The sequence below is a fragment of the Theobroma cacao genome, chromosome 5 (genome assembly GCF_053813885.1).
Source record: "Theobroma cacao isolate CCN51 chromosome 5, ASM5381388v1, whole genome shotgun sequence".
NCBI lineage: Eukaryota > Viridiplantae > Streptophyta > Magnoliopsida > Malvales > Malvaceae > Theobroma > Theobroma cacao.
In genome coordinates, this window is record NC_142643.1 from 46,339,211 (window position 1) to 46,351,737 (window position 12,527).

The following is a 12,527-nucleotide window of genomic DNA, read 5'->3' on the forward strand; positions in this document are numbered from 1 at the left end:
ATTTTTTGTATCTATAAATGATACAAAAAGTTGAATTAATTATTTGAAACAAAGTAGTTAGTATATTATAAAGTGTTCACGTGATCAAAATAAATAATATAAATAAATTTAACAATTGAATATTCATGTCATTAATTATTGTTTTAATCAGTTTAATAAAAGTACAGAGATTGAATTATTGTTTTAATAAGAAATATAATTAGAAAATAATGTTCTTGATAATTTTGGACACGATTCGTTCTTTAATGTGTTTTTGTGTCTAATCATATCTAACACGTTTAAATACGCTTAATTAATCATATTAATCGTGTTATCTTTGTTTAAACATGTATTTGTGACATATTTATCAACTTGTTAAAAATTAATAGTCAAATACTATTTTTGTCTTATTTAAATAATTTTAAATAATTATTTTAATAAATTTTTTAAATTTTATAAAGATAATGATGTAATTATACCATGTCTAAATTTTAATTTTAAATTTTTGTTATATTATATTTGATGTTATTATTATTTTGTTTTATTATAATTATTTTTATAATTATTAATTTTAAATTTAAATAATAAAAATTATATTTAATTATAAAAAATTTTATTTAATCTGTTAAACATATTAATCGTTTTATTAATTATATTGTATCGTATATTAATAAATTTAATATGTATATTAATCGTGTCGTATTATATAATTTTTAAATATTTACATATATTTATTTTAAATTTAAAATATAAATATTATTTATATTATATATATGTTTAATCTTATCGTATTTAAGATATGAAAATACGAATTATCAAATTTAAAAAATAAAAAAATAAAAAAAAGAAAAGAAAAAGAAACACGCCGTTAGTTTCGCGTGCAAGTAGTAGTTGACTCGGGTGACTTTCTAGATACTTACCAATCCCGTGATCCGACAAAAGCCAAACAACCGACGTTAAGCCGCGCCGTTAAATAGACGGCAAATCCCACGTTTTTTCAAATCCCAATGAGAAACGCCACCAATCTCCATCGCCCTCGCGTATTCCTTTTCCAGCTACCTTCCATTTCTTTCTGTTTCCTACGTATAAAAGCCGGCTCGAACGATTTCGTTAGATTCAGCTTCCAATTCCCAAAGCCCGAAACAGAGAAACATAGAGAAAAATAAAGAAGGATTTTTTTTCCTAAAGATGGGTGTTGATTTAGAGTCTTTATCAGAGGCAACTTCGGGTGCTATAGGGTCACTGTTGAGCACCACGATTTTGTACCCTCTTGATACCTGCAAAACCAAGTACCAAGCCGAGGTTCAAGCCCATGGTCAACAAAAATACAGGTTACCCATTTCTTATTTTTCGTGTTTTTTTTAAATGTTTTTAAGTCTGGGTTTATTCTGTTTTGTTGTAATCATGATCCGGGGAATTCTAAATTTCGTTTCTCTGTTTTTCTGGTTCAATTTATGTTGAATTGATCTCTTCGTTTCTATGCCTTTACTTCTTTCATTTGCAATGTTTTTGATTCGTAGGTGAGGCTAGAAGTTACCCTTTTTAAGTTAAAAAATGTTTTGTTTTTATGTTGTGTTTTTGTGTGAGTTAGCAATGGAAGAGAACAACCTTTGAGTAATTTGACAAGTGAAAACTTGCTGTTGATAATATGGATATAATCCTAGCATAATGAGGTATATTAATGGAATTGGATCATGTGATGCTAATTTCATTGTAACCTTACTGTTTTTTTCTGGTCATATACTTGTCTTACATTTTTGTAAATGATTGATGTGTAAATTGGCGCGGTGGGTCTCAGATGATGACCTGCAAGGTTGGAGTTGATTCTGGCCTAACTCTTCAGACTAAACTTACCATATTAGTTTGGTGAGAAAGGGAAGAGAGTGGTAGAGGAATAAACTTTCCATATTAGTTTGGTGAGTGACAAATTACCATAATTCCCTTTAGTATATCCGTACTAATTCATCTGAGATTCTTCTGAGAGGATTGTCTGCTGCTACAAGTCACTATGATTTTTCAGCAGTTTTTTACTTTATCAGGTTATGTTTTTCTAACTTGAGCAATAGGGTTGTAACTGAACCAATAAGTTCACCAGACAGCTCATGAACATACTCGGGCTTGAACATATGATACGAGTGTTTAGTTTGTTTCTATTCATGAACAAGTTCGTTTATTATTCATTTATGAAATCGTATATAAATCGCTTGAGAGCTCATTTAAAAGCAAGCTTGTTTATTGTTTCAATAGAATAAAATTATAAAATAATTATATTTTCTTAATAGCTCTTTTCTTTTATTATTATTTACATTTTCTTTCAAGTTTGTTTGTTTAAAATAGTTTGATTGTTGGCTTATTTATTGTTTACAAACAGATTCCTCAGTAATTTATGATTATGTTCATTAATTTTTCATGAATAAACTTGTTTAATATTCATGAACAAGCTTGTTTAAGCTAATGAATCGAACCAAATTCAATCTCAAACTTAGCCAAACATAATCGAACTGTTCTCAAAGACTAATTTAAAAATCCTTACCAAACACAAATCGAGCCCAAACAACCTTATATGTAAATGAGCTGAGCCTAAACGTAGCTAAGCTCATTTCGGCTCGGATTGTTTACAGCCCTATTGAGCAACGCAAGTACTGAATTTTCTTCCCTTCTCCATTTCCATTCATATTTTCCTTTTTGATCATATGGTTGAAAAATCAAACTGTTTATTCCTTTGTCATTGTTGCAGTGGTACTTGATATCAATGATGTTTCTTATACATGTGTGCCTTACTACTAGATGCCCGTTGGCTAATGCAGGAAATTCTTGGATTGAGCTTGTCATTTTCTGATCTCAATTTCTTATCTTATATAGGAACCTCTCAGATGTATTATGGGAAGCAATATCTACCCGCCAAATTCTTTCCTTATACCAGGGCCTAGGCACCAAAAACCTGCAGTCGTTCATTGCACAATTTGTCTACTTCTATGGATATAGCTACTTCAAAAGACTGTATTTAGAAAAGAGTGGTTCCAAATCAATTGGAACAAAAGCAAACTTGATTCTTGCTGCTGCAGCAGGGGCTTGTACTGCTATTGTCACTCAGGTGAGACATCATTTGGCAAGTCTGTCATGTCTTTGTTTTAAATAGACAGAAGCTTTTATGCATCCAGACAAAACATTGACTTTCTATTTCAAATTCCTTGATTGAGCACATGGAGATTGAATTATAGGGGATGCTTTGGAAAAATATGGAATCCTCAACATTCCATAGTCAATTGGTAGATTACCATCCATGATTTCTAATCTTGTTTGGCAGCATTTCATGTGTTTGCTGCAAAGACAGAGTAACCAAGAAAGTAAAAATGTGCTGCCTTTTTTACTATTTCTGTGAAAAATGTAAAAAGGAATAGAAAATGAAATTTTTGTGCAATTGAAATTTAGAATGCAAGTCTTTGGTGTTTGAGTTGAGCAATAAAAGAGTACAACTTATCTCTGATTATAAGTGACAGTTCCATCAAATACTTGATTATGAGTGACAGTTTGGACAAATACTCCTTTATTTTCGCTTGCATGGAGACTGGTAACAGATTTATGAAATTATAGATTATTACCAATACTTTTGTTTTTGAACCAAAGTGGAAGAGATACTGATGTTGCCGTAAGAGTTTCAAGTATCTGACTTTCAGAAAAAAGTTTCAAGTATCTTTCTTTATCATGTATAATTTGGCATAACTCCTGAGCATGTACATTTTAATTTTGGAGTTTGATCTTGAATTCTTGGTTTATCACTTTGTAGCCCCTGGATACTGCCTCCTCAAGGATGCAGACAAGTGCCTTTGGAAAATCAAAAGGGCTCTGGAAGACCCTCACAGAGGGCACCTTGAGTGATGCATTTGATGGCCTTGGCATCTCTCTTTTGCTGACCTCCAACCCTGCAATTCAGGTTCTACATCTTGCTTTGTAATTTAAAAGTATAGACTGTCTTGCCTCACAAGTTCATATCCAAATCTTACTGTTTATTTTAAGTTACCTTCCTCATAACTAAGGCTAAATTTATTGTAAACTGCAGTATACAGTTTTTGATCAGCTGAAACAACGACTGCTTAAACAAAAAGTGAAAGAAGCAGGCAAAGGTTCATCCCCAGTGGTTCTATCTGCCTTCACAGCTTTCCTGTTAGGTGCAGCATCAAAGAGTGTTGCAACTTTTTTGACTTATCCAGCAATTAGGTGTGTAGCCGCTTTCTCAAATTGTCCCATTCTAAAAGCATTCTGTATAGTAGACTATATAACTAATTTGTATATCTACTCAATGCAGGTGTAAGGTAATGATTCAAGCTGCAGATCCAGATGATGATGATAGAACTAAGAAAGATCAACCAAGATCCCGTAAAACACTGTCAGGAGTTATCTATGCTATTTGGAGAAGGGAAGGGACTCTTGGCTTTTTCAAGGGATTACAGGCCCAGATCACAAAGACAGTGTTAAGCTCTGCTTTGCTTCTGATGATCAAAGAGAAAATTACAGCCACCACTTGGGTTCTTATACTTGCTATCCGAAGGTATCTATTGCTCACAAGGGGTAAATTAAAAAATGCGTGACAAGAATAATATCAGTTATAATTGAGAGATGAGTTATAATCTAGCTTCATTTGAATACAAACCATTTGTAATTTATAGGGTAAGGCTCGAATTCTTTGAAGCATAGCTGCAGCAACATAGGTGCTCTTTTAGGTAAACACCAATCAGAGCTAGATCTTGCAGCTTCATCCTCGAAATAAGTTTGTATCTGATGCAGGGAACAATGCAAAAACAGACACAGTAATATTACTTGAATGGCATGTTCTGTTCAAATGAAATTTTGTTATTTTCTGTCTGTGTCTTTCTGTTACAAGAAGGAAAAGCATTATCGCTTCAACCTGAGAATTGGTTGTTTATGGACTTCCATTACAGCTTATGCTGCATTTGTGACCCTCCTCTAATGAAACCATAATTAAGTCCTGAACATGGTTGGGATAACTTTTGCATAACAGAATTAGAAGCTATTCCTTACTAGATGCAATGATATACTGCTTCCAGAACAGGCACAGGCATAAAGAAGGGGAAACTTTTGTAGGATTCCTTCACTGCCATGCACTGATTGAAACTGTTTTTTGTGATTAAAATGTTACCAATGCCTGATTTTTCAAGAGTATAGTCAAAGGTTTAATCTATGGTTTCAACAATCCAGCTGTTTAGGAACAATTACATTCCAAGTAGGTGGATAAATTATCAGTGAATTTTCTAGTCAGTTGCTGAATATTGAGTCATCCTCTGGGGACACAGTAAACAATGTAGGGTAGATGGGAATTTCTATATTTCATCAACCCCAAAATTAAAAAAAAAAGAAAAAGCATAAAAACCTCATCAATTAAAAAAAAATAATTTCAAATATAAAATTATTTCCGTTTTATTATAAATTATTAACATGATAATTGATGTTTCAGAGTGTATTTTAATAGCATTATCGATATCATATTTTAATTAAAAATATTAAAATTCAAGATAATTACACAATATTAATCGTAAAAAAAAATTTAGCCCAAGACAAGCCCAAGCCCATAATCATAATCAAATCAGATGGGCTTGTTAGTTGGGTCAGTTCAGGTCAGCCGATGATTTGGATCCATACTTTTCGCTCTTTTAAGAAAGACAAGACAAAGAAACAATAATAAAATAAAACAAATAAAACCTCTCGACTTCAACGAGAGAGAGAGAGAGAGAGAGAGAGAGAGAGAGAGATCTGCTCGAAGGAAGAGAACAAGGAAAAAAAAAAGAGAAGAAAAGATGATGTCCGGAGGTTATACCAGCATTGATAATCAGAAAGTTTCTGGATCCGTACCCGTAAGTTTTATTAATTGTTAATTATTCGTAATTTTGGATTTTAATTTTGTTTTTTGTGCTAAATTCAATCAAATCTCGTTCGCTAATTTTTTTTTAATCCGCGATCTTTCAGGCGGTTTCAGATCCGGGCCACGTCACCGTCAAATTCGCAGGTGCTTGCTCTTTTCTCATCTGTCAAATTATCGAATCTGGATTTGAATTCATGTATTTTTGTTGTAGTTGTTGTTTGGCTGCTGGAGAATGTAGGAAAGGAAAGGAAATGAAATAATGAATGAAGTGAATGTGTGGTTTAATGGATAATGAAGTGTTAGAGTGTTGTTTAAGCTTTGAGGTAGCTGATTTGTGGATATGGTTGATTTTTTTGATTAATTAATTAATTTATTTACATTTGTAGATTCGAGCCTTCAGACATTTCCTCCGACAGGTGCTCAGGGGAAGATATCTAGTGGAGCTCAACCTCCTCGCGATGCCGATGGTATTTCCCATTATTTTTCATTTGAATTTCCTTTAATTTTGTTTTTGTTTCAAGTTAATCTGATTTGTGATGGTGGTTGTGCTTCGATTCGTTTATCCTGGTGCATTATATCTAGGATTTATGATCTCTGCGGCATTTTGTATATTGATTGCATTAGCTCTATGCAAATAAATTTGTGATTTAAAGATCAGGTTTTTATGAAGTTTTTGTAGTAGGAAAGATGATCCATAACATTGATGACGTATTTGAGATAGCTGCTATCGGAATAAATTGATCAAATAGTTGTGCAAAAGTAAATAGATCAAATGTAATTTCTGCTATGTTGTAATTCAAATGACAAATTAATTAGCTTGTTGCATGAACAATATTTGTTGTTATGTTGGTGGCAAATGATGGCATTTCTATTGAGGCAGATACATTTTCAAGGCCTGCTGGTGGCTCTGACGAACCACAAGGAAGTGGCTGGTTTCGTACATTCACAGTGGGTGCATACAAGCCATACTTTGATGTCGATACTTCAGATGTTTTGGATAGACTTAAGGAGTCACTCTTTCCATTTAGAGGAACGTTTACAGAGAAAACAGCAACCAACCCAGACTTGTGAGTTTTCTCCCCGTGACTCATTTATGTTTCAATAGAGTAATGAGCTAAGCATTGAATAATCATTGAATGTAGATGTATGAAAAATTATTTTCTCTTGAGAGGAGAAAGGTCCTTTTTCTATTTACTCATGATTAGATACATTTATTAAGGGATGGGTGCTTAGAACACAGTAAAAAGAGAAAAGAATATGGTTGTTTGGCTTTGGTTTCTTGGTTCTGGATATTATTTAAACATGAAAGACATTTTTCTTTTAGAAAATATTGGTGGAAGACTTTAGTTTCATATGATGTTTCACCTTGTCTCTCCTGCACCCATCTTTGCTGCTTCCTACAAGTAGGACCATGCATGATTTTTAAAATTTTAATGTTGTGCAGGTATGGACCATTCTGGATATGCACCACTCTTATATTTGTAGCAGCATCTATTGGGACTTTCGTGACCTACATAGCACACAAGCTCAAGAAAAAAGAATGGGATTATGACATAAATCTGGTTACATGGTCTGCTGGTGTGTTCTATGGCTATGTCACTGTGGTTCCTCTTGCCTTGTATGTTGTTCTCAAGTACTTCTCAGCACCATCAGGCCTTGTCCAGCTGTTTTGCCTATATGGATACTCCTTATTTGTCTTTATTCCAGCACTGGTAAGTTTCATTGGTTTTTGACTTTTGTGCTATGAAAAGTTGGTTGCCTATTTCTCATTTTAGTTGTTGGACTTTGATAAACTTTTATTAGAAGTTTATTGGTAATGGTATAAGTTGATTGCCACCAAATTTTAAAGAGATCTCAACGTTAATTAAAATTGAGAAAACTGTCTGAAGAAAAAATAACTTATGCTTTGAAATTTTCTTGTGAGAAATTTTCACTGTAAAATGATCACTTGGACTTTTAGAGCTATGTTTATGGTGAGGCTGATTGTCTGGACATTCTTACTCTTAACGACATAAATTTTGATTCATCTGTGCCATAACTTTGTTTCTAGCTAAAATTATTGCTTGTACTTGGTTGCAGTGCCTATCTGTTGTCCCCTTGGAAATTTTCAGATGGGTAATTGCTGGTGTAGCTGGGTTCATGTCGGCGACTTTTGTGGCACTTAATCTTAGAGCACATATTAAATCAGCTGGTGAAAGATGGTTCTTGATTGTTGCTAGCATCTTCCTGTTGCAGCTGGCTCTGGCTGTCGTACTCAAACTCTATTTGTTCACTGTTACAGTATAAAGAGTAAACTGTTCTTTCATAATGCAAAATCAAGTAGTCGTAGGCTGAAAAGAAAGAGATTTTTGGTCTTCTGGGTTTTAACCGTTACAATCTTTGGCGGAAATTATTATTCTTGATCAAGTAAAAACGTTGTGTATTCATTCATTTGTAATGTGGTGGCCAATATATATACAAGTGACTATTCCTGTGTAATTTTGAGCGTATGTTCCTCATTTTCTCTTCAAACTTGATTTAGAGCTCTTCTTTTCTAAATATCTTAGGTAAAGTGACCAAAGCTAGCTATGATCGTTACACTGATACCCTTACTGCCTGCTGTTTATGCTGCATCAAGTAAGTGTTCATTCCTGAAAACGCAGTTCGATCAAGCTTTCTAGTTCTTTGATTTTTCCATCAGAGAAAATACCAGTGCAGGTATCAGATAATGGAGAAGAAGCCAAGCTATGGCTTAACCCATATTTTGAATCCTGAACCTTTAAATTTGCAGCCAAAGAAAAGAGAGATCCATGATGGAGGACTTGAGTGTGAGATATGAATTGACGGGGAAGGGCTAAGGAACATGGGACCAATTATGGCCTTTACGGTAATCATCTGTCTCAGTGTACTCATTTTCTCTCCATCTTTCAGTCCAATAATTCAACACTGATTACACGTTTCATTGTGATCAATTCCAATTGAGAGCTTTGCTAAAACAAGCAATTGTCAACTTCACATCATTTCACGCTCGGGATCCGATGGGAAACACTAAGAAGAGTCTTTGGAATGATGCTTCATGAATTTGTTTCCATGTCCTCTCTCCAAGTCAAAACATGTGGGCTTCTTCTCTCTTGTTGGGGGCCCTCAAAAGTTCTAATAATGTTATAGTTAGCAGGTTAGGGATGCTTACGCTTATGATTCTTCATCATGCAAGCCAAAGATACAAACAAATCTAGTCCAGGGTAAATTTCATCTTAATTTTTTACAGGTTTTTTTATTCAATTATTATCTTGTAAATAACTTCTGCTTTCACCAAGAGTTAGACTGTTAACAGCCTAAACCGATGTTGAAACAGAAGTTATCCATAAGATATTAATTGTGAATAATTGATGTTTGTAAGGTGTTAATTTAAATTAAAAAGAAATCATTGGGTGTCATGTGAGGAAGATTGAAATCATAAAGGGTGTTGGTAGAATTTATCCAAAGATTTAAAGTAAGACAAATTTCAACAGTAAAGATCAGAGAAATGATTATTTAGATGGGGCAAGAGCTGCCATACGCAAGTCCATGAGAAGAAACAAACTATACTAAAATATATTTGTTGAAACCTAAACCTACAGCAGAAAAGATGAAGATGCCTTTTATAAAGAAAAATGTGTTTGTTTTTCTTCAAAAGGCAAAGACCCCAGTTTCTGAAACACAAGAACAATAAACAAATAAGAAAAAAACAATAAAGAAATGGGGAAGTGAGCACTGGTAGCCCTTGAAAACTGCATTTGATATGGACATTAGCAATCTAATCTTTAGAAGAGGAAAAATGGAAAAGAAGAAAAGGGAAAACAGCCTAAGTAAAGAGTCAAATGTAAGATCCTGAAAATGAGGTCCCTTGGGAGACAATGTTTGAGGTTAGGTTTAGTTTTAAATTATTGTTTATCTGTTGGAAATTGAGTGTCATTGGCTGGAATAGTCTGGGATTTGGACTGGAATGGACCAGGTCGGTGCCAATGACTTGAACCAATCATCCACTTCCAAAACCTCTAAAATGCCCTTCAATTTTAATCACATGATGAATCATTAATATTAATTCCATGTATTGCTTTCTACTGTATGCATGCTTGAGAGCACATCAGAGATCAACATGTCTGAATTTCTCTTAGCCAATGTAGTTTGAAAAGCGTACTTAGGTAATTTGGTTAACTTCCCAAGACAAACTTATGTGGGAACATGGTTTGTAGTTTTTTTCTTGCACTGTTATTATCATTGTGGGGGCAACTTGGTTATCAAAATTATTAGACAAGTGCTAGCTGCTTCAATGGGAAAAAAGTTGCCCAAGCAAAAAGTCTTAGATCCCTCTCATTGTCAATGCAATGGAATTTGACCAAATAATTTTTCACTTTTACACAAAAAAAAAAAAAAACACCATTTGAATATTTGGCTTTCCTTCCCTATATATTCTACCAACTTCAGCTGCTGGTCCAAACTCTCGTCCCTCTATCCTTATTCTCCACCTTTAGCTTTTGTTGTGAAAGAGAGACCATGTTCTCAAGGGGTTTAGCAGGGTGTCTTTTATTGATATTGCTGAGTGTTTCAGCTCTACAACATGGAGTCTTGGGAGCAAGGTTTCTAACAGAGAAGTTGGAAGATCAAGACCAGAAGCCTGATGAGAAAACCTGGAAGGAAAATCCTGACAATGGGACTGTTGGCTTTTTTGCAACTGTTAACAGAGAAGTACCCTCTTGCCCTGATCCACTGCACAACAGGTAGCAATGCAAGCAACTGATAACTATTTCTATAATTTTTGGTGAAGCTGTATATATACAAAGTGGAAGCTGTTGGTTATAGCTCTTACAAAACCTGGAGACTATTGTTTTTTGTTTTCTTCTATTTTAATTTTCTTATATTTTTCAATTTATATATTCATAGTTCCTTTTTAGGAATTCTAAGAAATGAAACTCTTTGGTTTGTGTGAGACTTGTATGTGCAGCTGCAAAACTGCAAAAAATAATAGGAAAATTAAAGCATATATATTGGCTACAAGATAAAAGCCTTTGTTTTTTTTTTTTCTTGATCAAATGTTTTTCTCTCTCATGTTCACATGTTCATTCCTTCATGGTCTTGGTTCACACTTTGTGAAAATAAAACATTTGAAGTTTATATCAGCAAAGATAAAAGAGTTTGAGATTCATGGTAGTGGAAACTGGAAACTGGAAGGATTTCCTCCAGCCTCTTCAAGGGTTGTCAAGAAATGTAGGAAAGCTTCAAAATTTGCAGCACATGCCAATAGAAAAGCAGAGCTTCCAAGTAAAATAGTACAAAAAATGATCAATGGGTCATTTTCATTATTTGCCAAAAAGGTTTTCAACTTAAACAAAAATCGAAAAATTATCAAAACCTTGAACCTCAAATACAATAATTCTGTCATTTTCAATATATCTTTAAATAAAATCTCGTGAAAACATAAATTATTTTTAATATAAAATCATCATATTATATCATATATATATTTTTTTTCAAATTTCGATTAAGAAATACAATTTTTACGTCCATTTCTCGACCCCAACAACCATTTTGAGTATGGGTTAGATAGTCAGCGAAGTTGGAAGGTAAGCATGCTCAGATGCGAACAAGATCAGCAATGCGTCAGAATACCATCATTCTTTGACCCTGGAGACAGCTATAACACAATTATCTCTTGCATTAACATAAGAAAAATTCTTTGATGTGTAACTCTTTGAAAAAAAAAAGTTTCAATGTTGTAGAGTGTTGTTCCAAAAGCCTAGCACCCATTTTTTTCCACCTAGGTTTGAATTTAATCCAACACTTAGGCCCCTCAGTCACCTTCCCATTTTTGTAAGCATTAGGGAGTTGCTTCTAAGGAAAAGTACTTTCATACTTTTTTGCTTTATGGCATTGGTATGAAGGAATTCCTTGTTCACTGTGGTCTCAAGAATTGGTAAAAGTCAGCTTTGAATGTACCGCCGACACATATTGGACTTTTGGGAAAAAGGGGTTAAAGCATGTGGTACTTATCAAAAGGCCTATCCAACATTTCAAGCCTTCTAAACCCATCATTTGCTTTCTTTCTTCCTTTTCCTTTTTGTGCTTTTATTAGTCTTTGAGGAAAATTATTACTACAGAAATTCATGCCATTCCTGTTTGTGAGTTTTGGCAATGGTTTACAGATTGTAACAAAGTTAATTGATTAAAAAATAATTAAGTTTTATTTAACAGTTGTTACTGACTTAATAGATGTTATTCGTGTTACCCGTTTCGTGTTTCGTGTTTCGTGTTTTAACTTAACAGTTACTCTCACTGGTTACTCTTGTTACCCTTTCCATATTTTAACTTGAAGGTTGTTACCCCTTAACCAGTTAACTTTACATTGGAGGGTGAAGCCAGGGTTGGAGTCTTTCCTTCCCCGGTTAAACTTGCTCAGTTGTACCAGAAACAACAAAAAGGAACAATGTTTGATGCCCATATGGTTAAACTGCACAGTACCCAAAGAAGGACCTGATTGGTGAACTATAATTCTACAATCCTGTGATCAGCGAGATATAATTCTGACTGTAAGCTAAGGCATATATAATGCTTTCCAATAGTTTTTTTAAGTAATGAAATGCAGCAGCAGCACAGACAGGCATTCAGTTGAACACTCAAACAGAAAGTTCTACATTTGTTGCACAAGGATCAC

At 33.8% G+C, this 12,527-nt stretch overlaps 2 protein-coding genes across 2 annotated transcripts; both read left to right on the top strand.

Moving 5' to 3' along the window:
* Positions 1–995: 995 nt before the first annotated feature.
* Positions 996–4,842, top strand: PNC1 (peroxisomal adenine nucleotide carrier 1). Its single transcript, XM_018120538.2, has 5 exons — positions 996–1,310; positions 2,842–3,073; positions 3,767–3,913; positions 4,040–4,197; positions 4,286–4,842. Exons 1-5 carry the CDS (start codon positions 1,168–1,170, stop codon positions 4,566–4,568), a joined length of 963 nt encoding a protein of 320 aa, XP_017976027.1. The 5' UTR covers positions 996–1,167; the 3' UTR covers positions 4,569–4,842.
* An 828-nt stretch (positions 4,843–5,670) lies between these two features.
* Positions 5,671–8,335, top strand: LOC18600395 (uncharacterized). The gene is made up of 6 exons (XM_018122363.2): positions 5,671–5,849; positions 5,962–6,001; positions 6,244–6,324; positions 6,738–6,924; positions 7,302–7,569; positions 7,937–8,335. Exons 1-6 carry the CDS (start codon positions 5,793–5,795, stop codon positions 8,141–8,143), a joined length of 840 nt encoding a protein of 279 aa, XP_017977852.1. The 5' UTR covers positions 5,671–5,792; the 3' UTR covers positions 8,144–8,335.
* The last annotated feature ends 4,192 nt before the right edge of the window (positions 8,336–12,527 follow it).